The 26,308-nt window shown below is 42.2% G+C and overlaps 1 protein-coding gene across 3 annotated transcripts in view; it reads right to left on the minus strand.

Moving 5' to 3' along the window:
* ush1c (Usher syndrome 1C) overlaps positions 1–26,308 on the minus strand; it is a 226,814-nt gene that overhangs the window by 82,694 nt on the left and 117,812 nt on the right. Inside the window, exons 16-20 of one of the 3 annotated variants that reach the window (XM_080190278.1) lie at positions 19,241–19,393; positions 16,534–16,650; positions 13,694–14,230; positions 12,996–13,052; positions 4,788–4,904 (exon numbers count right to left, since the gene is read on the minus strand). The exons of the other annotated variants lie outside the window; for them this stretch is intronic. Of the exons in view, the coding sequence (XP_080046404.1) occupies positions 4,788–4,904; positions 12,996–13,052; positions 13,694–14,230; positions 16,534–16,650; positions 19,241–19,393 (981 nt within the window). The remainder of the gene's footprint in view (positions 1–4,787; positions 4,905–12,995; positions 13,053–13,693; positions 14,231–16,533; positions 16,651–19,240; positions 19,394–26,308) is intronic. 3 annotated transcript variants of the gene reach the window in all.

Consider the following 26,308-nt stretch of genomic DNA (forward strand, 5'->3'; position numbering starts at 1 on the left):
TGGGCAAATTAAGATGGTGCTAACAAAAAACTTGATTGAATGGATGACATTTTTGCAGAGAGGTCTTAAAGGAGAATAGAGAGCTCGGGGTAGGGGTAGAATAGTTTAGGAAGGGAACCGCAGATCCCTGGGCTTAACTAGTGGAAAGGAAATCAAACTTGCTGCCAAAAGTATGATGGAGGGAAGGAAACATGTATAAAAAGCTGCAGACCAAAGAAGAGAGATCTCAGCAGTATGGTTGGGGGGGGGGGGGCAGTGGTTTGGGGGAGGAGGGGGGAAGGGATGTTGGCATGAGGCGGTTAAAGAAAGAATTACAGAAAGCTAATGCTTAATTTAAATGCAATTTTAAATGCAAACATGTGGGTAGACCAGGAGCCAATGTGGGCTTTGAGGACAGGAGTGATATGTGACCAATGGTTATGCAAAGAAGGATATGGCTACAGAGTTGAGCTTGAGTTTACAATTGATGGGAAGAAAGCAAGGACAGCATTGGAATAATCATACCTGAAGACCACAAAAAACATGAATGAGTGCTTCAGAACCGCATGTTACAGTTTCCCATGAAATGGATAGGAGATCAGAAATTCAGACTAGGATTGAATATGATACCAAGGTTCAGATAATGTGATTCCTCATCCAAAGACTGACCCACAGCTTCCCAACCCACAGATCACAATCAGTGGGTAACGACTCCTCCATGATCATTCTCAACACTGGTGCCCCTCAAGGCTGTGTCCTCAGCCCCTTATTATACTCCTTATACCCTTATGACTGTTTGACCAAATTCTACTCCAACTACATTTTTTGATGACATCACCGTAGTGAGTCGGATCTGAAACAATGACAAAACAGCATACAGAAAAGAGATAGAGAATCTGGTAAAATGGTGCAATGGCAATAATCTCTCCCTCAATGTCAATAAAATGAAGGAGACAGTCATTGACTTCAGGAAACATGGTGGAGGACATGCCCCTATCTACTTAAACAGTGATGAAGTGGAAAAGGTCGAGAACTTTAAATTATAAGTGTTTAGATCACCAAAAATCTGTCCTGATCCCTCCACATTGATGCTTTAGTTAAAAAAGCCCACCAACGCCTCTACTTTCTCAGGAGGCTAAGGGAATTCAGCATGTTCACTACAAGTCTCACCAATTTTTACAGATGCACCATAGAAAGCATCCTTTCTGGATTCTTGGTATAGCTCCTCCTCTGACCAAGACTACAAGAACTACAAAGGTTGTGAACATAGCCCAGTCCATCATGCAACACAGCCTCCCATTCATTGACTCCATCTAGACTCCCCACTGCCTCAGAAAAGCAGCCAGCATGGAGACACCATGCCACCTGGATATACTCTTTTCCACCTTTTTCCATCAGGAAAAGGATACAAAAGTCTGAGAATGTGTACCAACTGACTCAAGAACAACTTCTTCTCTACTGCCATAAAACTTTTGAATGAACCAACTATATATTAAGTTGATCTTCCTCTTCACCCTATCGATAACTGGAAAACTATATTCTGCACCCTTTCCTTTCCATCTTCCCTACTCTATGAACAGTTTTTTTGTGTGTACAGCGCACATGAAACAGTACTTTTCACTGAATCCCATACACGTAACAATAATAAATCAAATCAAATTCAATCTGCAACAGTGAATAGAGTTGGTAGTGTTGATAGTGTTTAAAGACTGACTTCAACACTTGACTGGAGGGAATTATAGCTCACCAATTCTAGATATTGGATAACCAGAGTGATAGTACAGAAGTGAAGGATAAGGTGAGGTAATGGAGAGAAAGGTCAACGTATCATGCCATCAACGTACAAGTGGAGGCTGGCCTCATGTCTGTGGATGATGTCATCATAGACAGCATGTGATAGAGGGAGGGAAGGGGGCTAATGATAACTATTGGGGGATTGTGAGAAAAACTGCTTAGGGGTGGGAAGAGGAGCTTTTGCTGGAAATGCTATGGCTGTGACTGGATAAATAAGGGTATAAACATTGAAGTGAGAACAATCTCACATAGCTGGACAATAAAAACATCTGAGTGTAAGAAATAGCAGGTGTAGGCCACATGACCCATCAAGCTGTTCAGGAAGGTCACAACTAAACTTCTACATCCGGTATATGGGCTGAATAATATAGTCACACACTGATGGTTCCACACCCAGGAGTTGGTGGCATTCCAACTTCTGGGCTCTCTGTTAACGGTCGCCCGATAATACATTAATTACTGCCAATTAGTGGCAAGTGCAGTTGTAGACATTCATCCCGCCTAATGAATGCCGGAGGATGGAATGTCCAGTCTTAAGGCTGCAACCATGACCTGAAACAAGGTCATGGTTAGCACAATAAAGGGCCCTCTGGCATTGGACATGTCTGGTAACCCACCAGATCATCAATGTAGTGGATTAACTATACAGAAAGAAGATTTGGGCATTTTTCAGTTTGGCCAGGTAAATGTATTTAAATTGTAGCTAATCTCTGCAAAGCATATCAATCACAGGTGACAGAAATTTTAAAAATCAGCAAATCTCCCATCTTTTGACATTGAGGATCTATGTTTCATACATAGATCTCAGCACCATTGGAGTGAGGGGAGAGGTGTTCCAGAAGGGCCAAAGCATCCCCCAGATTCAATGAGGCTGCCCTTGATGCCCTCCTTCATGGAGTTCAGCTCATGTCAACCATTGGCAAAAAGAGGAAGACAGGCCAAACTTCTGCTGTGTGGGAGAAGATGGTCGAAGAGGTCATTGGTGTGGGCGTGGTGAGAAGGATTTGAAGCCAATGCCACAAAAAAGCTCACTGATGTCATGAGGTTGGCATGCGCCAATCTGTCATAGTGGAGATCAGTGCATGTTCAATTGTCCTGCACTGCTGGCCTCTAGACTGCTGGCTAGCTTGATTGCTGGCAAGCTTCACGACCCCACATTGCTGGCTCTCTCACCCCCATATGGCCCAATTGCTGGCCAGTCTGAACTACCCTCCTTCTCTCTTGGCCACCTTGATCTCCCCCCCATCCCCTAGCAGCCTGATCCCCCTCTTCCCCAGCAGCCCCAATCTCTTCACCACCCACCTCACCGCCCTGATCTCCTGATCCCCCCTCCACCAACTGCACCCCTCATCAGGCAGCCATCATCTCCCAATCTCCTCTTCTGTCCCCCACCCCGATGCCCAGTTCCGATTGCTGGTCTCCCTCCCTCCGCTTGCAATCTGCATGCAAAGTGGCAGAGGGACCCCACCATCGATCACCCTCTAGGGGTCCCAACCTCATTTTGCTCACCCACTTGGCACTACCTGATGCTCAGTGGGAATTGCCAAGGAATGCCCTGGGCATTGGTACTTTGCCCCTTGGGCACTGCCAGGGTCCCAGGCTGGCACTGCCAAGCTGGCTATGCCCAGGAGACACTACCCTCATCCCCGATCCTCTAGAGGGCCTCGATGCCCCTCCCCCCCTTCACTCCAGTGGGGTCGGGCCGCCAGCTCTCTGTAAGTAGGGAGCTATAGTAAACCTCACTGGAGTGAACCACTCCTACCGTGGGGTTGAAGCTAGCAGGCCCAGAGGCCTCAGTCCCAGGCCCGCTAATCATATTTAAAAAAGATTTAAATTGTAATTGACATAATTTATACAGCACCGAGCTGATGGTGCCAGAATTCCGGATACTAGAGACTCGCTGAGGCCGAGGCACCCAGCGAGGAATCTGCAAAATACCCAATGCTCGAGTCTCCCAGCCCGCAGCTCTATAAAAGCAGTGCAATGCGCTGGGAGAATCATCCCCCATATGTCAGTGAAAAACAACTGACATGATGTCCTGCTTCTTGATTCAATCCCCTTCCTTCCTCTGTCCTATAATAAAGACCAATGGAATGCATTGGCTTTAGCTATCTATTTTAAAAAGCTGTTTTGAAGCGTACGAATTCAAAATATAATGGAACTACCTTTAATCAACTACAAAATGTAATTATTCTGCAGCAGTTTCTAACTCCAGGCTTAGACCATGTTTGAGAGCATTGCAAATTCTACTTTTATAGTTTATAATCTGAATTATTCAGATTATTTTGAAATTATTTCCAGCTTTCTGTTGTTCTTTGTACATTTTTAATAACGAGCAACATCAGCTTATGTTACTAATGAGATCTGTAAGTTAGTTAATGCTAAAGTCTTAGTAATTAGTCACAGCTCACGAGGCATTATCTCTGTTAGAGAGAGACAAATGGTGTTACATTGCTGGAGGGGCACCACCATCATGCAGGATCAAGGCAATGAGGCAAGCCTCCATGAACCATGACAACCAACAGGGGGATTGAACCTTTGACATTGATTTGTCAACCTATAGCCACCCACATGTTTCTCCAGCACACACTAGTTAGCTTACACTGGCAGCCCTGCACTCATTACAAAACAGTCTCGTACCAAATCTTAACTCCCCAATCTTGGTCTGCCTCTTTATCCTCTAGCTTCCACCAAACCATTTCTCCAGGTGCTGACTCGCATTCAATCCTGGATTACCTACAATTATCTAGCCTCTTGACTGGTTCTGACTCTCTGCACATTGCAGACAAAATGTAGTAGCTGCAAGACATAAAACACACTTTGAATCTCAACTGCAGGATAATTTTGATCGACTGGCATTAGCTGCAGGTAATACTTGCAACCAATGGTTGTCATAAGCAGTTGGCTGTTACATAAAAATTCCAACTATCGATTCCACTATTGAAGGAAAACAAATTGAGGACAGGCAGAGTTAAGACTAACTAGATAGATTAAAACATTAAAATGTAACTTACCAATTCCAGTTTAACCCTTGTCTTATGCATGTGGGTTGGGCTAGGGGGCAACATGACTGGTTTGGAAGCCATCGGCCCCATGGGTCGCTTTTGAATAGGCGGGCTTGGGGCTAGTTGCTGGAGTTATGCGCAGTAAAAGATGGCATGTCATCCATGGTAGATGGAAAGCGAAAGCACAATTAACATATAAATAAAATATTTGGTCACTTACATTCGCTATCTCACTTAAATAAATGTGATATATATTGGATGCATTGCCACTCAAAAAAACACATCAATCTGATTATAATGCTGAATTTTATTCTTCATATTAACTCTTATATGTATATTTTTTGAACTTTACATTCATAATAAAACCTTTCTAGGAAGTACTTTACAATGGAAAAACAACACATTCCACCTAATCAATTATTGATAATGTAAGATTTTGATAATTCTACTAATTTTTAGAATCTGTAATATCTATGCATTATATTCTGCAATCAGTTTAAAATTAAGTCGTTCAGTTTTGACTTGTTGTTGGGCAAATAACAGTCAAGGTAACTGGGGAAACAGGAAAACCAACTGCTTGCAAGGAAACATATTTTACTGTTTCATGATGGAGTTCATTTGAGTCTTAAGATGAAGCCGTCTTCTGGCCACAATACAATTAGGTGTTTGTTTTTAAATCAGTTTAAAAGAATGACTAAAACATAGGGTAGTGACATCTTAAGTTCACAATGTGCTGTATATTCACATTGTTCCTAGTTGGAACAAGAGGATTTTTAGGGAATGAGCAAGTGACGTCCTGACAACATCATCAGCTGTTTGTGTGGGCAAATGGGAGGTCTATTCCAACAGCTGTAGAGTAAACATCTTTCCAATAAAGCTCTTTTTTATTTGTACCTTCATATTATTTCATGGTCTGCAAGCCTATCCTTTAAAAATACCACAAGGAAAACTGGCGACGAGGTGGTTGATCCACACTGCAAATACCCACAATAAGAATTGCAGAAATCCAGTCAAACACGTGGAAAAATTAGTCTAGATTCAAAAATTGATATCCAGAAAGACCCAAGCAGTTAAATTGCTGCAGCAAAGCTGGTGATGGAGGAGGGAGTAACAGCCATCAAAGGAGCAGAAATGTAAACAAAGATTTCGGAGGAACAACATCAAAAAGGTGCTCGCTATCCATGTGCTTTACATGGAAAGATCTGGAACAGTACAGGGAGCACTGAGTAGCAACTACCCAGCAACAATAAGTTTAGAGCTGGAGGTGCTGCAAAACCTAGAAGGAAACAGGCTGAGCTCAGGGTTGCCTTGTTTGAAAAAAGAAGTGAGGCTGTGCTAAAACATTTGGTGGCACATTGTGCTCACGCAACCCTTTCCATGTGGGGACTGTATGTTAAGAACATCAAGTGGTGGAGACTCATATACTGAAAGATTTGATTATTTTGCTCAAGCAAATAAAACTGCGGCAGATATTTATTTCCCGAGTACAATGGAGGGGGGGGGGGGTGCGGAATTAAACTTCCTGCGACGTCTGGTACAGTCAGAAAAGGCCAGCTTGAAAACCAATGATGAGATATTGGGAATATTGCAGGGCCACTTCTCATCGAGCTTCCGGTCACCGCCGAGATGTTCAGGTTCCATGAGTTCAATCAGTAAAAAGGTGAATGAATCACACAGTTCATAGCTTCTTTGAAGAAATTAGCTGAATACATTGAATTTCGGGATATCTTGAATGACACCATGACTAGAGTGTTTGGGTTAAGGTGTTAACAGAAAGCAAACTAACAAAGAAGGTTTTATGTTACAGTGACACAGTGTTTAGCTCTACTGCCTCACAGCACTGTCAGTGCAGAGTTTGCATGTTCTCCCGTGTCTATGTGAGTTTCCTCTGGGTGTTCTGATTTGCTCTCACAGCCCATAAGATGTGCTGGTTAGGTACATTGGCCATGCTAAATTCTCCCTCAGTGTACCCAAACAGCTGTCGCAGTGTGGTGACTAGGGGATTTTTACAGTAACTTCATTGCAATGTTAATGTAAGCCTACTTGTGGCACTAAGAAATAAAAAAAATGAAGTCTCCATAGAAATGGCAGCCAAGGAAGCTCAACAGTTAAGTTCACACACTAGAATCCATTAAATGTCAGCTGAGACCAGAACCCAGACACTGGTTTGAAATTGTCACCAATGCGCAAAAAATGGGCATGCAGCAAAGGCATAAAGTGTGGAAATTTTGGCAGAAAGGGGCACATCAAACATGTTTGTTGGAGAAAGAAACACCAAGTTCCAAGCAAGATTTATAAAAAGCAAGAACTAAATGCATACTGTGGAGAACCGAATAGAGGGAAAATTATCCGTATGATACAAAAAAAGTGCGAAAAAGACCAGAGTCATAGTCAGAAAATACATGGTTGTTGAACATATTGACTATTGTTGATGTAATGAACAGATGCTGGGTCACTCCTTTATGGGATGGACAACTGGTGAAAATGGAGGCGGAAACTGCAGCAACAGTTTCATTGGTTCCAGAAACTGTCTACCAAGAGAAACAATGATATATTGCCTTGAAACACTTGAAGATAATAATTAAAAACCTACACCAGAGAAGTGGTTCTGCTGAGGTGCAGTATCAATGTACATGTGCATTTGAATGGACAGATTGCAGACTTGTCCCTGCACTAATGGAGAGAATTAATGGAGAGAACCTGGCTGGAAAAGATCAAATTAAATGGATCAAGGTCAACATCATGTTAGATTCTGAAGCTGGTCTAATGAAAATTTTAATGTCTTTAATGGAGAGCTGGGAAGCATGAAGGAGATCTCAGTCAAATTAAAGAATAAGGATGAAAGTCAAGCATAAACGTTAAGTCAGTGCAGAAAACAATCAGGCTTAAGGTAATGGCAGAATTAGAATGGCTGGTCAAGATGAGAGTCCTTGAACCCATCACAGTGATTGGGCCACACCAGTAGTACCCATAATGAAGAAAGATGGTACATATTTGTGGCGATTTTAATACCACTATCAATTAGATACTATGTGCACAACGGTACTCTCTGCCCCAATTGATGATTTATGTGCTGGGTTATGGGTGATACTGGGTTGTGTGATGATACTGCTGGCACCTGTACAATAAGGGAATGACCAGATGGGCCACAGCAAAGAATTCATATAGATTATGCGGGATCATCTGATGGGCAAATGTTTCTCATTGTGGCTGACGTGCACTCGAAGTGGCCTGAAGTCAACATCAAGGAGACAATGTTCTCAGTGAGAACAGTAGAAAGGTGGATGAGATTTTTGGAAGATTTGGTTACCCTGATGAACTTTTGAGCAACAATGGACTGCAGTTCATTTTGTAAGAATTCACAAACTATTTAAAGGAGAACATAGAACATAGAACATAGAACATTACAGCACAGTACAGGCCCTTCGGCCCTCGATGTTGCGCCGACCAGTGGAACCAATCTAATGACCCTCTAACCTAAACTATTCCAGTGTTATCCATATGCCTATCCACTGACCATTTGAACGCCCTTAAAGTTGGCGAGTCCACAACTGCTGCGGGCAGGGCATTCCGCGCCCTTACTACCCTCTGAGTAAAGAACCTACCTCTGACATCCGTCCTATAATTATCACCCCTCAATTTAAAGCTATGTCCCCTCGTGTTAGCCATCACCATCTGAGGTGAAAGGCTCTCACTGTCCACCCTATCCAATCCTCTGATCATCTTGTATGCCTCAATTAGGTCACCTCTTAACTTTCTTCTCTCTAACGAAAACAACCTCAAGTCCCTCAGCCTTTCCTCATAAGACTTTCCCACCATATCAGGCAACATCCTGGTAAACCTCTTCTGCACCCTTTCCAATGCCTCCACATCTTTCCTATAATGCGGTGAACAGATCGAGAGACAAGTACTCTTGACAAAGGACTGCACGTTCAAGATGGCAGTGCTAGTCCATTGGTAAAATGGGAAGTTGCATAGGATTCTAGGTGGTGAAGGATCATTCTGCGTAACATAATGTCAGATCTTGGGGAGTATATGAACAGGAGTAAGCCATTCAGCCCCTTGAGATATGAAATTCATTGGATAAAAAGTCAAACATTTAGAGCAAAGGTGAACTGAAATTTCTTCGCTCAGAGGGTTGTGAATATTTGGAATTTTCTATCCACAGTCAGTGAAGTTTATAGGATGCCATGGTGGCACAGTGGTTAGCATCATTGCCTCACAGAGCCAGGGACCCAGGTTCAATTCCAGCCTTGGGTCACTGTCTGTGTAGCATCTGCACATTCTCCCCGTGTACATATGGGTTTCCTTCGGGCACTCCAGTTTCCTCCCACACTCCAAAGATGTGTGAGTTAAATGGATTGGTTATGCTAACTTGCCCCTTAGTGTCAGGAGGGAGGCTAACAGTGTAAATAGGCAAGGTTAAGCAAATAGGGCCTGGGTGGAACACAAGAACATAAGAAATAGGAGCAGGAGTACGCCATCTAGCCCTTCAAGCTTGTCCCGCCATTCAATAAGATCATGGCTGATCTGAAGTAGCTCAGTTCCACTTTCCCACTTTCTCCCCATAACCCTTAATTCCCTTGCCTACCAAAAACCTTTCTACCCGACTCTTAAATATATTTAGCAAGGTAGCCTCCACCACTTCAACGGGCAGAGAATTCCAGAGATTCACCACCCTTTGAGTGAAGAAGTTCCTCCTCAACTCCGTTCTAAACTGTCCCCCCACTTATCTTGAGGCCGTGCCCTCTAGTCCTGCTGTCCTTTCTAAGCGGGAAGAATCTCTCTACCTCTACCCTATCCATCCCCTTCATTATCTTATACGTCTCTATAAGATCCCCTATCTCTGTAAGATGGGATTATGTTCGGTGCAGAACCAGTGGGTTAAATGGCCTCTTTCTGCACTGTAGGGATTCTATGAATGCTCAAGTCATTGACATGTTCAGGATCAGGATCGATAGTTTTTTTTGGATTCTGAATAAACTGATGTGGGGATGGTCAGATCAGCCATATTAAATTGCAGAGATGGTTTCAGAGACTGTATGGTTCACTCTAGCTTTTTTTTTTAATGGCTTCTATTTCAATACAAATTACCCATCTGAATTCCCTTGATATTCTTACCAAAAATCTACTGACCTTATCAGCTGCAATTATCCATCATCTACACTTCCAAGTTCCCAATACACTCAAAGTGCCCCAATTCTCCTTTTGAATGGTCCAGGTCCAATTCTTTCCCCTCATTCCTGAAACAGGATTCAACATACCCAATCCACTTGTTATCGTCCTGCCAAAAAGAGACTGGCAAAATGGTTTATTCAGATATTTGTCGAAGGTAACTTGAGAGCGAAATTCATTGTCTAAATGATTGAGCTAAGTCTTCATGATCTACCAGAATACTACACAGTTGAGAACCCACTGTTCTCTGGCATTGCTCATGAAAAACGCCAATTATGCACAGCACCTGCTTTGCTTAAGCCACCAAAACAAGAGACATTGTCGAGAAGGAACAGCAAGATCAGGTCATATAACATGAGAATAAGGCTAAACATTGTGTTTTTCATAAAGATCAAGAAGTACTAGCAAGGAACTGTACCACCACTGAGAAGAGGATACCTATCATCATCTTAGCACAGAGATAAGCAGTCCCCTACACCATACTAACTTTATAGAATCATAGACTCCCTATAGTGTAGAAGGAGGCCATGTGGCCAATCGAGTGTGCACCGACCACAATCCCACCCAGGCCCTATCCCCATAATTCCATGCATTTACTCTAGCTGGTCCCCTAACAAAAAGGGGCAAATTAGCACGGCCAATTCACCCAACCCGCACTGTGAACTGTGGGAGGAAACCAGAGCACTCAGAGGAAACCCACACAGATATGGGAAGAACGTGTAGATTCCGCACAGACAGTGACCCAAGCTGGGAATCAAATCCGGGTCCTTGACGCTGTGAGGCAGCAGTGCTATCCACTGTGCCACCGTATTCGAAATGATGTCATGTGGAGAAGACATGCAGACCAACTACTGACAACCAGAACCAATTTGCCAGAGACAGAATCAACTGAGAGTCCAAACAAGCTGTGTCAAGTGAAGACCTGGACATACCTAAGAAACTGACAAAGTCCAAAGCAATTGGGGAAGACAGTACCCTAGTTGAGAACATTTCAATACTGAGTCAACCTCCAAACACTATGTTGACTCTAATAAAGACTACCAAAGTCTAAACTAAACCAAAAACATCAGAGGTTGAAGAAAACATGAAAAAGCCAATGCCTGAGATTCGCTGACAACCACCCAGAAATCGGCGTCCTCCGAAACATCTAACCTATTGACTGTTGTGATTATTAATTGTTCATATTCAGAATTTTGCTTGTTAACAGTATATTGTTTTTAATTGCAGGAACCTCTGATGTAAACTGGGAAGAAAGTGTTGTGTATCCATATTGTTCCTAGTTGGAACAAGATCATGTTGAGCGACTGATCATGTGACATCCTGATGGCGTCATCGGCTGTTTGTGCAAGCAAACAGGCAATCTAACCGAATAGTCTATAGAGTAAACACATTTCCAGTAAAGCTTTTGCTTGTTTGTAACTTCGTAGAGAGCAAGCTTATCCTTTAAAGTACAACACCATGCATTGCTTTAATTGAATGTACCAGACAGGAAACTTTTCTCTGACACTATGATAAGAAGTTGTCTTAACTATTGATTTTAATAGCTTTAGTGTGGGGCTTGGTTTAAGATATACTGACAAGAGCATATGAGTATTTATGGGTCCTCTGGAAGGAAATGTACATTTGTTAGTGATGGAATGTAAACTTCTAGAGCTTACAACCCATAAATCAGGTGTTGTTGCAAAGGTGGGGTGACATGAGATGAATTGCATCCTACAGCCAATAGGAGGAGTGCATTTGGACCATCTCCAAAAGAGGAAGGAGGAATGGGAGACTGGGGATAAAAGCTGAGAAATTGTCATTCTCATGGCGCACTGACACCATGGCTCTTCTGGACAACGTTTAACATCCTTTTAACAACAAAGACTAAAGAAGGAGGGCATTTTTGTGCTGACAACACCAAGTACTCCCGGGATCTTGAGAGATGAAAAACTTCTATGTTGTCTTCACTGCTTCTTGTTAAGTTTATGTAAAACCTTTCCAATAAATTCTACTTGATTCATAAATATTAGTTATTTATAGCTTCTTGGTTTAAACACAACTGAGGATCCTAGTGTTAGAAATTAAAAATTCAGACCTTAAAGAGGTCTCCTTTAATTAGAAGGGTCTTGTACCTCAAAATCCTAAAGCATAGTATAATTAAGCAATTGCTCTGTCAACGTAATGATCAGAAATACATAAAACTACATTACATTGTACCTTAAAATACTAATATTAGGATGTGATTCAATGAAGAGGAGATGTCAATGTGACAGTCTCTCAATTATTATAGTTGTAAATCTTTTCAAATATATCTCCATTGTGAATGAATAAACTTTTTAATGGATTCTTTTTAATAGTATACATTGCCCATTTCAAATTTTTAAAATTTTAGTTTAGTTTCATTTCAGCTAGCATTAACGGGAAATTTCTATAATTGGAAAATGTGGACAATACTGATCCAATAACAGAGTACCAGACTTTAAACGTTAATCGTATTTAGCATTTGTGGTACGTCTACATCTCACAGGCTTACCATTGTCTTGAAAAAGCATCAATTGGTTGCAAAGATGAAGTGTGTTGACCTTTTCCAGAGTCAGTCTGTTTTGTTCTAGTATCAGCTTAGTTTTGATCATTGATTCAGATTGCATGCACATGGATATGAATTGAAACCACTCCTCATTAATGCGACAGATATACTTTAATTTTGCTAATGTCATGAATTGTCATTCTAATTCTTAGTTTAAGAGTTGATCTGATAGTAATAATGTTCCAGACATCAGCCAATTAATTTATGTTGGCAATGAAGGTCTTGTATATATCTGAGCATCAACTTAAATACAAGTCCACTCACTGAATGTAGAACACATACATGAATCAGTTAATCACTCGTCTGACATCTCCAACAATATTTTTTTCTCTTTCACCCCAGAAAGTCTACCTGTTAGGTAGGTTCCATGTTTGCTTTTAATAATGTATACTATATTGCCTTCAGCCTATCATCAATGCCAAGAATGACCTATAATCGCTCATATAATCACACATAATATTTTTGTCACGTACCAATGGATTATTGGATGTGGAAGAGACTCTACTAGCATGAGATGTATTCCTCGCAACCTGAGACAATACAACACATATTCCAATCATCATTTCATATCTACATAAGCAGCCATATTTATAGTAATAAGTCACTCCAATCACATGCAACTTTCAAAGTAGGGAGCATGCTGGCCTTTGTCAGGAATAAAAAATATATCAAAAGGTAAAACTCAAATAACTGTTTGCAATTAATTAATATGCGAGGTGGGATTTTATAATTCCACCCGCTGATGTCAATGCACCTTTGAACTGTTTGCTGCATTTCACAGCCTCATCCATTCACACAATGAATTATTTTTGAGGTGCACTGTTGGGCAGTTGACATTTCATCCAAAGTATGGCACCTCCAACATGCAGCAATTTCTCAGCATTAGAATGGAGTGCCATTCTGATTACGTGCAATAAGTACATCATTGGGTTTTCTGATGCAGTGATGAGAGTTTTATTAATTAAGTTGATACCTTATGTTTATCAGTTGATAATAAATGTGCTTGGTTTGCCAAGCAGTCATTCATGTAGCCATGTCATTTTATTTAAAGGATTGCCTACACTAGTATAAATAATTTTTGTGCAAATTTAGGCTGAAAGTTGAGAAGACATGCAGTCCAGGGGAAGGGAACACGGCAAGCAAAACAGATATCATATCATGCAGTCAATACCTGATGACTATTTGGATATGAACGTTCACCAGCCAGGTTGTATATAGGACTGTACCCAGCTTTTGAACTATAGTTGTGTTCTTCCCAGTCTTTAACTGGCTCCATGCCAGCTTGGGAGTAATAGGACAAGTTGTTTTCCCTTGCTTCTGGAATAGTACCCTGAGAATGAGTAAAGGCAATAGCATGAATGGGCATTGTAACAGGGAGTGGCGGGGGTGGGGGTGGAGCCGGAGGACATGGAGGAAGTGGAATTGGGGATACAGGTGATGCTCTGGAGCCTATGTGAGATGGTTTTGGATGTCGTGGAATTGGTGGAGGTGGGGCAGGCTTTTTCCGTGATGGTGTGGCAGTTGGCGATGGCATCCTGGGTGGCTGTGCTGCTGGAACAAGATGAGATGCTGGTGGAGGAGGTGCCATTCGCTTTGCTGGCTGATCAAATTGATCTAAGTTGATGTCATCAAGATCTGTGGTATGCAGTTGGAGGCCACCGGCAAATTTCCGTACTGACGTTGAAGGGGGTGGTGGTGCACTTGACCCCTGTTAGTGAATAATAGGGGTTTTAAAACTGCATGATTCTCAATTTAAAAGGATAAAATAAAATTTTCACTCCAAGCAACATCAATAACCAACACTGAAGAGACAGTCATCTGAAAATGCTTTTCCAAGGCATCATTACTATCAATGAAACGTAAGAAGAGAATCCCCAGTAAAAGTTAAGAGTTGTTGATATTGTGCAAGTAGGCATCAAAATGAACATTGAACTCAAAATGGTCCCAGTGGAGCCAAGTATGGATGAGTTCACTCATCTTCTAAAGTTGGACTAATATGGACACGTCAGACCCTGAACAAAAAAATCTGAATGAGCTGTCATCTATTCCATATGGTGTATAAAACTCAGGAATATAAGTGATGATGATGAAGTCAAATCTAAATTTGCCTGATGTATTATTTTTACTGGAAATGGCTGTATTAAATCGAAAGTGTCAACATTAATTCATAAAACACTTAATTTTATAGTATTAAATGGAGGCAAATGGCATTTTGTGGCATGGTGGGTCGCAACCTTTTCTCTGAGACAGAAGCTCCAGGTTTGAGTCTTATCCCAGGACATGATGGCCAAGGAAAGTGCATTCATAATAGAGCCAGCGGGTTGAATATCAACCTGCAAAATTGTTTCAACATGCCAATAGTAAGTGGTAAGGGAAGGAGTGATTCCTGGCCAGCCGTGCTTGATGTGGCATGGTGCCCCTCAAGCTATAAGCCTTTGACAACAGGCTAACGACCTGCTCCAGGAAAAACCTCACTCTGTGAATATACGAAAGTCTGCCTTGTGCACCACTATGTGCAGGAAGAGAGACAGCAGCTTCCATAATGTTGCTATTTACATTACTGACAAATAGTTCACTGTTTCAGACAAGTGCCATTTCAGATATTATGTCAATCCAGTTTACATCAGAAAAATAAGATGGGATACAGGGGAAGACTGCAATATGGATCTAAAATTGGCTTAGCAACAGGGAACAAAGAGTAATGGTGGATGGATGTTTTTGTGAATGGGAAACAGTTTCCAATGGCATTCCGCTGGGCTTAGCATTGGGTTCCTTGTTGTTTGTTGGAAGAAGACAACAACCTTGGGAAGGTTGTCAGGTTGGAGATGGTTGCAGAAATATGGAGGGGTGAAGGAATGAAGGATTTGAACATTAGTATAAGAATTCTTAAGTCAAGCCATTGGTGAACTGGACATAGGTCTGCAAGCACTGAGATGTTAGATAATTGGGGCTTGGACTGATTAGGAAAAGGGAAGCAGAACATCAGATGAGCTCAAGTTCAGGAAGCATGGGTGATAGAAGTATGTGAGAAGTGGATTAGAAAAGTCAATTCTGGTGGTCATAAAAGCATGGATGAGGTTTTCAGCAACAGAAGTGGGATATAAGTGAATGATGTTATGGGAATGATAGTAGACGGTCTATGTGATGCACAGGATGTCCTGTTAATGTTGAGACAGCGGCTGGAAAAGGGAATGGAATTGGTGGCAAGGGTCTAGACTGTGTGTTGTGAACCAAAGGCAATGGGTTTCATTTTTTTAATATTCAACCAGAGTAAACTGGTGGCTCATAATAGACTGGATAATGGACAAACAGTCAGCAACACTGGGAGAGTGGGATGGTTGAGAAAGAAGTTGGAGAAGTTGCAGAAAGAGTGGGCATTTATTTGGAAGGTATCAGAAATTCAAGTGTTTTGGAAAGGAAAGGTGTCTTGGAACAGCTCTCAATGTTCAAAACTGCACTGGATACAGGCCCAGCCAGTCCAACCTTTCCTTATAAAATAGCCAGCCTCCCCACCACCAACATCCCAGGTATTAGCATATTGGTTGAGTAAATCTTCTAAATTCATAATTGACTAAATTAAATGAATTCACTAATTTCATTCTGGCTGTTTAGACAAAACTGGTAGAATGCTTTGAAAATTAGATTATCATTAAGTCTAGCAAACTAAATGATCTGAAAAAAATATTGAACTTTAACTTCATATCACCACCTGTTTTGCGCTACAACCAGAGACCAATTACAGTCCCAATATTTTTATATCAAGTAGGAGATGTATGATCATTTTATGTTAAAGAAATCAAAATTGGTTGTTCAAGATTTATTTGCCAATTTGATACTTGAAACAGTTTGTTGCCCACTTATTACTATAATGTTACCATACAAGTTAGTTGGATATTGTATTATTCCCCCACCCCATTGGAAATCACTTTCCATATTACACAAAGTGCCAATAATATTTCATGCAGTGCACAGACCTCTGTACATGCACAGTCACCTTGAATAACTATTTACCTCAAGGGATTCATTCTCTGCTGATGAGATTTGCTCTAATCGAGTCTGGCACAGTCTCTCTACCCAGTGCTGAACTTTTACAGATTCTTCCAGATCTTCGCGCTCTGTTTCAGATACCTGAAGCAATGCACCAATGGCTTAGCTCGCTCAGAAGATATTTCAAAAGAGTGATAAAGATATATAAGTTGTAATTGGAGCCTGGTAAATATTACTCAAAGAGAAGGGCAAGTCTTGGCAGACTATTTTCTTCAAGAAACCCCCATTTTCTGTTGAAAAAACACTCTATAAATAACCTTAAAATATGTTATAGTTGAAAAAGCTTGTTTTGTCCCATCTGGACAGCACGGTGGCACAGTGGTTAGCACTACTGCCACAAAATGCCCAGGACCTGAGTTTGATTCCTGGCTTGGATTACTGTCTATGTGGAGTCTGCTATTCTTCCTGTGTCTGCATGGGTTTCCTCCGGGTGCTCTGGTTTCAAAGATGTGCGGGATAGGTAGAATGGCCATAGTAAATTGCCCCTTAGTATCAGGGGTCTAGCAAGGGTAAATATATGGGGTAGGGCCTGGGTGGGATTGTGGTCAGTGCAGACTCGGTGGGCTGAACAGCCTCCTTCTCCTTCTATGATCAGACAGTAATCTGTTTTACAGGATATTTTGGTTCAAATTGGTTTCTGAATTGCAACCTCTAGTGTCTTCTAGTTATTTTACTGCTAAATAATCTTCCTTCCATTATTTTTATTCCTTTGCTTTTCTAAAAATTCTGACATCCTTGTGTGGATAATTTCTATGAATGCCTGGTTCTTCTTCACTTCGGCACAGCAACACAGTGGTTAGCACTGCTGCCTCGCAGAGCCAATGATCTGGGTTTGATTCCTGGCTTGGGTCCCTATCTTTGTGGAGTCTGCACATTCTCCCCATGTCTGCATGGGTTTCCTCCAGGCGCTCCAGTTTCCTCTCAATCCAAAGATGTGCAGGTTAGGTGGATTGGCCATGTTAAATTGCCCCTTAGTGTCAGGGGGACTAGCTAAGGTAAATGGATGTGTTATGGGGATAGAGACTGGGTGGGATTGTGCTTGGTGCAGACTCGATGGGCTGAATTGCCTCCTTCTGCACTGTATGATTCTATGATCTATGATTTTGCCAAGGAGGCGTGTTGCTACGAGACTTGGCAGTGAGTGTCAGCGTCATCACAATATAAAAGGAAAACATTCAGCCCATCGAGTCATGTCAGCTCTCTGTAAAACAATCCAGTCAGTCTCATTTCCCTGCTCCAACCCCATAGCCCTGCATGTTTATTTCCCTCAACTGCCTACCTAATAAATTTCTGAAAACCTTTAGTGCCTACAGGTCCCCGCATCCAGCAGGGATTACTGGACAGTGGTCAGGAGCAAGGACCTTTGTTGATCGACCCAATTTAGCATACAGCCACAAAGGTCAATAGTTCTCTCCACACTTTTGCCTTGCTGACATCAACCAATACCCAAAATAGCACAGACAAGAGGATAGAGGCTGAGGTCCTCCTGATCTTGCTAGCGATTGTTTTTTTTTCATAAAATGTCACTCCAGGGCACCTCTCTATTGTTGATGTAATTTAAGACACTTATGTCAAAAGTATTTCTTGGAGTATATATTTTTTCAGCAGATAATGGGGAGAAAGAACAAAAAATGCCTGTTAGGTTCTCTTTCACTTTATGGTTTTACAGAAGTGGCAGTTACAATGTGAAATACATTATTGTTCTTCATACCTTTTAAAGTTTAATTTATATTATGTGCCTGCTTTTCAACACATATTTTCAATGTGGACTACTTATTCTTGATATTCAAACCTGTTAGCAGTGGCCTCAAAACGCTACAGATTGAAGATCAAAATCAAGAACAATGGTTTTATAAATTACTGAAGACAGCAATGTTTACATTCAAATAAGATTTAAGTACAATGAGTTTGAGTCTTTCAGAACCAGGACTCGAGGCGGAGACCTAGTAAATAAATTAAGCAGGCTTGATAGATACAATTGACATTTTTTATAATTTAAATTTAAGATAATCCATGTTACATGCAAATACATTTCAATTCAGTAATCTTATGAAACCAGCAATATACCCATTGTAAACATCAACTAATCTTTCAATTTTGGGGAAGTTTATGTAACTTTCAAACTATTGAAAGCAATCAAGTAGGAAAAGTGTAACAAATGCTTTTGTAGGGAAGAATATTCTTTCTACAGCAAAAGGGACTTGACAAGGCACTCTCGTTAATTTGAGCGCTACTCAACAACATATCCAAACAGTTGTAGCACATTATTCAATACTTTTCCCAATAGTATCTAACATTATATTACTCAATAAGCATCCCAAACAACTGTAGTGCAATCCACAATCTTCCCTCTCAAGTACTTGCAGGATATTCCTCTCCCTTTTCATTAGTTATATTATCAAGGATGACTCTCATTTGTCATCAGTCTACTAAATTCCAAAATTATATGAAAATCCACTGGATTACAAGGATTATATTTAGTAAGCAACAGATAGGTAATTAGGCTGATTTGTATTTTATGATATTTATGGTCTCACCCCAAAAAAATCTTAACAAAACATAGATCAGAAAAATTATTGTTATCTCCCTATTATGTGGGTACTATTTAAATAGTGGAATTGCACAAAAGTATTACATGAAAGTAATTTATTGCACCTGTACTGCTATATACCTCTTGGACTAATCGATTTATTTTCAACTGCTTCTCTTTCTCCAACATCTCCTCTTTTTCTTTTGCGAGCTTCTGTTCAAATTCCAGCTCCTTCTTGTTCTTCCTCTGGTCAAATAATATCTCAGCCTTGGACCTCTTCCTTTCCTTTCCTCTCTAACAAGGTTCAATATGAAGATGCATTCATGAAAAAACCCTGAATTACAAGCAGCCCAAACTACTCAAAAAATTAAACTCACTACAGCAATAGAACTATGCTAGAATGTGCACAAACTAAAAAAAAATCAAATTCTCATTCCTCAACACATGCATAGTTCAAAGCATGCAAGTGAACACAACATAGACACACAGCAAATTAACACAGGAACCATTAAGACACTTTTTCTTCTTTTTCTGCATCTCCTTTCATAGTTCCTTGCTTCAGTTGCAAGTAAAAGAGGATTAGGGCCATAATAAAAGACATTAGTGATAGTGATACTCTTCAGTGTCAGCTCTTCATAGTGTTCAGCTTTAGTCTACACATTGCTTCCATCTAGGATCATAAGTACGGTGAGGTCAATCTCACCAGTTAGTATCCTAACTCTCCTTAGCTTGGAGGATGATTGGAGGCTAGTGTGAGAAGTGGGATGAAGATCAGTAAAATGAGCAATGGTTAATTAAAAAGGGCTGAGCCCAAAATTATTCCAGCATTTCTGGCTACTTGTATTTTCATTTGCACCATTGGAATTTATTTAAAATCAAGTCTATCACTTTGTCTTGCCATCGACTGGCCCCTGGACAATGCATTGCCTAATTCCATTTTTTCAATGTCCATAATCATGCTGAGCTAATGCAAAAATGACACAGCATTTTCCTGTTTGAACATTGCAATCATTGAGATTGGTGGAAACAATACTGTATGTTTGCAATTCCTAGTATGGTCAACACCAGTTCAACATTTGTGGCATATTTCTTCTTCTAATGACTTTTTACTGTTCGATGCAATCATGTTACTTAAAATACATTAATTATGCAAAATCAAATAAAATCAAGAATTTTGCTAATTACTGATTATTAATTTGCTAATTTTTGGATGTGTGTTCCTGTTTAATTATGGTTTCAATCTCACTAAAAAATCTAATTTGAATGCAGTTTGCATTGTATTTTTTAAAAAATGACAGCAGAGGTCACCAGCAAGGCACTGACTTATTTACTATGGACAATAACTAATCAGCCATTGCTATACTAAAAATGAACTCGTTTTAAATTGGACACTTTAAAGATTAACTTCAAGTCTGACAACACCTGGGAAAATACAGGGAAAACTCACATCCCCAGAATGTATATGGTGAGTTTTCCTGTTCCGCCCATCATGGGAATCGGAACAGACAAGGGGCGGACCATGGAGGTTGGTTGACCTCGAATGGGATTTTCCAGTTTCGGGGCAAATGCAGCCAGAAAATCCCACTCCTTGTGTCATTACAAAAATGTAACATGAAAGACCATAAAGCAAACAATGTGGCGAGTTACAAACAAAAATAATGGTATGTTTATGAAGCGGATAATCTAAATTCTCTCTTATCAACTTCTTTTCACTCTCAGATATTTCCATAAATTTAAGCAAACTTATGGAATTTTCATCCAGTTCAGAAGAAAGTCTCTTTAAATGTGGATTTAAAGATTTATGATAATGATCCATGATTATGGGATCCCCATCAGCTTGCTCAACAAATATACTAAAACCTGTAATAAGTGGGGATATACTGCAAAGGTGACAGCAGTAGCTCAATTGGTAGTTCTTGCTTCTGAGATTGTATATTCAAGCCTCGTCTCAGGATGCAGGCACAAAAATCAAAATTGACACTCCAATGTACCACTGAGGGAATGCTGCATTGTCAGAGGTGCTGACTTTCAGGCGAGATGCTAACCCAAGGACCCATATTTCAAGGAACAATAGGAGATTTATTGCTGGTAACCTAGCCAGTACTAACCTCTTACTTGCATCACAAAAACCGAAATCTGCTCATATCACAATGCTGCTTGTGGAAGCTTGCTGTGTGCAAATTGGCTGTTAGGTTTTCTACATTACGAACGGGTCTATGCTTCAGAAGTATATCCTTGGTTCTACAGTGGTTCATCCTGTTGTCATGAAAGTTGCTATATAAATGCAAGTCTTCATTGTTCTCTGGAGCAGTGTACTGGTGGCTGGGGAGTGTAAACTGCGAGTGTTCTGTGTATTTTTTTAAATTACATTGCTGGGTTGTGGGTTTTTTCCCTTTGTGCTTTCCATAGAGGGTCCTAAGTGCAAGGGCTGTTGGGAAGGGAGTGAGGGAGTATAAAAACAAGTGCTCACCTGGGGATCAGTCTCAATATTCTCTGGAGCACTGTACTGGTGGCTGGGGAGTGTTCTGTGTTTTTTTAAATTACATTGCTGGGTTGTGGGTTTTTTCCCTTTGTGCTTTCCATAGAGGGTCCTAGGTGCAAGGGCTCTTGGGAAGGGAGTGAGGAAGTATAAAAACAAGGCCACAGTAGATAGTGGGCAGTGTCAGGAGTGGGCATTGGAGTGAGGTGGGTGCTGAGTGAGTACTGCAAGGGCTTTGGCTCACAGGGCTTAGGCGAGGCAGGGTTAGGCAAGGTGAGTTACTGGTCAAGTTTTTCAAAGTGTGTCCATAGGTCTGAGGGTAGTCAAATAAATGGCAGGGACCATGGGGAGACATGTCAGCTGTGTAAGATGCAATATGTGGGAGTTCTTGGAGACACAGCATCTCCGGCGAGTCCACATCTGCACCAAATGTCTGGAGTTGCAACGTTTGAGGGCCCGGGTTAGACAACTGGAGTTGAGGCTGGAGGGTTTATTTTTAGTGAGGGAGAATGAGGCATTAATGAATAGGAACCAGATTCAAGAGGGGATCTCAGAGTCGAGGAGGGGGGATGGGTGGATTACAGTTAGGGAAAAGGAAAAAGAGGAGTAATGTTCCAAAGGCTACCCCAGGGGTAGTCTCTCAAGATAGCAGAGGTAAGGCACCGACTGAGGTGGAAAGGGCACGAGGGGAAGAGGAAAATGCCCCAGAGGGAAGGAAGGGGGCTGGATGTGAGATAGTGGTGGGGGACGGGAGGGTTAGAGGAGTTGATAGGCGGTTCTGTGGGCAAAAGCGGGACTCCAGGATGGTGGTCTGCCTCCCTCAAGCAGGGGTACAGGATGTGTCGGAGAGGGTAGAGGGAATCTTGAAGGGCCAAGGGACACAGGCGGATGTAATTATACATGTAGGAGAGAGGGACATAGGAAAGAAGAGTAGGGGGGAAATACGTACGCAGTTCAGGGGGTTAGGAGCCAGGCTGAAGTGTCGGGTCTCCAGGGTGGCAATCTCTGGGCTGCTGCCAGTGCCCAGCAATAGCAGGGATAAAAATAATGAGATCCTGCAGCTGAATGTGTGGCTGAGGGATTGGTGCAGGACAGAGGGTTTTAGTTTTGTTGACCATTGGGAAGTCTTTGCAAAGGAAGGGCACTTGTATAAGAGGGATAGGGAACACTTAAATGGTAAGGGGACACATATTTTAGCTGGGAGGTTGGCTGGAGTGTTTAGGCAGGGTTTAAACTAGTATGGGGGGGGGTGGGGTGGGGAGGAGAGAGACAGCTCAGGCACTGGGAGTGAGTTGGAGATCAGGGTAAGTCTAGTTGATAGGGAACTCCCCCAGGAGAAGGAGGATCCGAGAGGGACTGAGGGTCTTAGGTGCATCTGTTTTAATGCGAGGAGTGTGACAGGAAAGTCAGATGAACTTAAGGCCTTGATGTTCGTGAGGAATTTAGATGTGGTGGCAGTGACAGAGACGTGGTTAAAGGAGGGGCAGGACTGGCAGCTAAATGTTCCAGGGTATAAGTGTTTTAGGTGTGATAGAGGAGGTGGAGTTGCACTCTTAATTAGGGAGCAGATCACAGCGGTGCAGAGGGAGGATAACATGGAGGGGTTGGAAATTGAGTCTTTGTGGGTGGAGTTGAGGAATAAGAAGGGGGCCATTACTATGCTAGGAGTGTACTATAGGCTGCCCGATAGCCCTCGGGCAGTGGAAGAGGGTATATGTAGGGACATTTTGGATAAGTGTAGGAAGAATAGGGTTGTTGTAGTGGGAGATTTTAATCTCCCTGGGGTGGAGTGGAAAGTGCCTAGAGCTGGAGGGTCTGACGGGGAGGAATTCGTAAGATGTGTATTGGAAGGATCCTTGCAACAGTATGTAGATAGCCCGACTAGAGAGGGTGCGATACTGGATTTAGTTCTGGGAAATGAGCCGGGTCAGGTGGTTGAGGTTGCGGTAGGCGAACATGTGGCTAATAGTGACCACAACTCCGTCTACTTTAGGATGCGAATGGAAAAAGATGAGAGGTGTCCTAAGAGGAGGTGCTAAATTGGGGGAAGACTAGATACAGCTGGATTAGGCAGGAGCTTAGGGATACAGACTGGGATAGGCTGTTGGAAGGCAAGACCACATTAGGCATGTGGGAATCTTTCAAGGGAAAACTGCAAAAGGTGCAGGAAAGGCATATGCCAGTTAGGATGGGAAAGGTAGGATTAGGGAGCCGTGGATTACTAGAGATATAGAAGACCTGGTTAGGAAGAAACGAGAGGCGTATGTCAGGTCTAAGCAGCTGGGAACAGAGAGCGTTGGAGGAATACAGAGAGTAGGAGGGATCTCAAACGGGGAGTTAGGAGAGCAAAGAGGGGGCATGAGATGGCTTTGGCAGGTAGGGTTAAGGAGAATCCAAAGGCATTTTACTCCTATCTTAAGAACAAAAGGGTGGCTAGGGGTAAAATCGGTCCTCTCAGGGACAAACATGGGGAATTGTGCTTAGAGGCAGAGGGAATGGGGGAGATCCTGAATGAATACTTTGCGTCGGTATTCACGAAGGAGAGGGGCTTGATGTCTAGTACGGTCATTGAGGGAGTGGTAGACCGATTGAAAGATCTATTGATTACGAGGGAAGAAGTGTTAGGGCTCTTAGAGGGCATTAAAACCGATAAATCTCTGGGGCCTGATTGCATTTATCCTAGGCTGCTTAGAGAGGCGAGGGATGAGATTGCTGGGCCTCTGATGCGAATCTTTGTCTCTTCTTTGGACACAGGTGAGGTCCCAGAGGACTGGAGGATAGCAAACGTGGTACCGTTGTTTAAAAAGGGTAGGAGGGATAGCCCGGGTAACTATAGGCCGGTAAGCTTAACGTCAGTGGTAGGTAAGTTGATGGAGAGGATTCTTAGGGATAGGATGTATGTGCACTTGGCGCGTTGCAATCTGATTAAGGATACGCAGCATGGCTTTGTCAAGGGGAAGTCTTGCCTTACGAATCTGGTAGAATTCTTTGAGGAGGTGACAAAAACGGTTGATGAAGGACGAGCCGTTGATGTCATCTATATGGATTTCAGTAAGGTGTTTGACAAAGTCCCTCATGGTAGGTTGGTACAGAAGATTAAAGCTCATGGGATATGTGGTCAGGTATCTAGATGGGTAGAGAACTGGCTTGCAAAGAGGAGTCAGAGTAGTTGTGGAGGGGTCTTTTTCTAGCTGGAGGTCTGTCACTAGTGGTGTGCCACAGGGCTCGGTACTAGGACCTCTTCTCTTTGTAGTGTATATAAATGATTTGGAAGAGGGATTGGGTGGTGTGATCAGCAAATTTGCTGATGACACCAAGATGGCTGGATTGGCGGGCAGTGAGGAGCAGTGTCTGGCAATACAGCAGGATATTGATAGGCTGGTTGATTGGGCAGATACATGGCAAATGGACTTTAATCCGGATAAATGTGAAGTGATGCATTTTGGCCGGAATAATGTAGGGGGAAGTTATATGATAAAGGGTAAGCCCGTAAGGAGTATAGAGTCGCAGCGAGACCTGGGGGTGCAAGTGCACAAATCTTTGAAGGTGGCAGTGCAAGTGGAGAGTATGGTGAAGAAAGCCTATGGTATGTTAGCCTTTATAGGAAGGGGTATAGAATATAAGAGCTGGAGTCTAATGTTGCAGTTGTACAGAACGTTGGTTCGGCCGCATTTGGAGTACTGCGTACAGTTCTGGTCGCCTTACTACTGGAAGGACGTGGAGACTCTGGAGACAATGCAGAGGAGGTTTACTAGGATGTTGCCTGGTATGGAAGGTCTGGGGTATGAGGAAAGATTGAAGAAATTGGGGCTCTTTTCCCTTGAAAGACGCTGACTGAGGGGGGATCTAATAGAGGTATATAAGGTTATGAAGGGTATAGATAGAGTAAACAGAGGTAAGCTATTTCCTATAATAGAGACACGTAGGACAAGGGGCCATGGACTTAAGGTGAGGGGGGAGCGGTACAACACAGATATTAGAGGGAGGTTTTTCACACAGAGGGTAGTGGGGGTATGGAATGCTCTGCCAAGTAAGGTGGTGGAGGCAAACACGCTAGAATCCTTTAACAGTAACTTAGGCACATGACTGAGTTGGAGATGGGTGGATATAGGAGAACCTTTTAAATAAGGGTCATTAGCATTGGGGCGTCCCTGGTAATGTAAATAGGTATGGTATGATAATGTTTTTTTCTTTCATTCACAGGTTTTAAGTCGGTCCACCTTGTGTCCAACGAGGGGCATACAGGCGATGGGTCGTACTGGGGCTGCTCTTGGTTGTTCAAGATTGGCCTAATGCTTCATGTCGTTAGTGTGTGCCTAAACTGGACAAGATACTGGGCAAGACAGCTCAGTGACTATCGCTGATTGCTGTGCAGACACATGGATTTGGGCTGGTGTCTGTGAGAGTTTGTGCATTCTCCCCGTGCTTGCGTGGGTTTTCTCCAGGTGCTCCGGTTTCCTCCCACACCCCAAAGATGTGCTGTTAGGCTGATTGGCAGGAATAAATTGTCCCTAAATCAGTTTCCCTCAATCTGGATGGCCATGAAACATTAGATAGGGGTCATGGGTAGAGAGGTGGATTGGTGGTGTTGAGATGCTGGCGTGGGCTCGTTGGGCCGAAGGGCCTGTTTCCTGGGCTGATTTTGTTCTTTGTTTTATTTTGTTCATTTTTTTAATGCTTTTTGGACAACTTTACAGTGTACTGGTGGCTAGAGGTCTCTAAGGGGACAA

Source organism: Carcharhinus amblyrhynchos, chromosome 6, assembly GCF_965287045.1.
Source record: "Carcharhinus amblyrhynchos chromosome 6, sCarAmb.v2.hapA, whole genome shotgun sequence".
NCBI classification, from domain to species: Eukaryota; Metazoa; Chordata; class Chondrichthyes; order Carcharhiniformes; family Carcharhinidae; genus Carcharhinus; species Carcharhinus amblyrhynchos.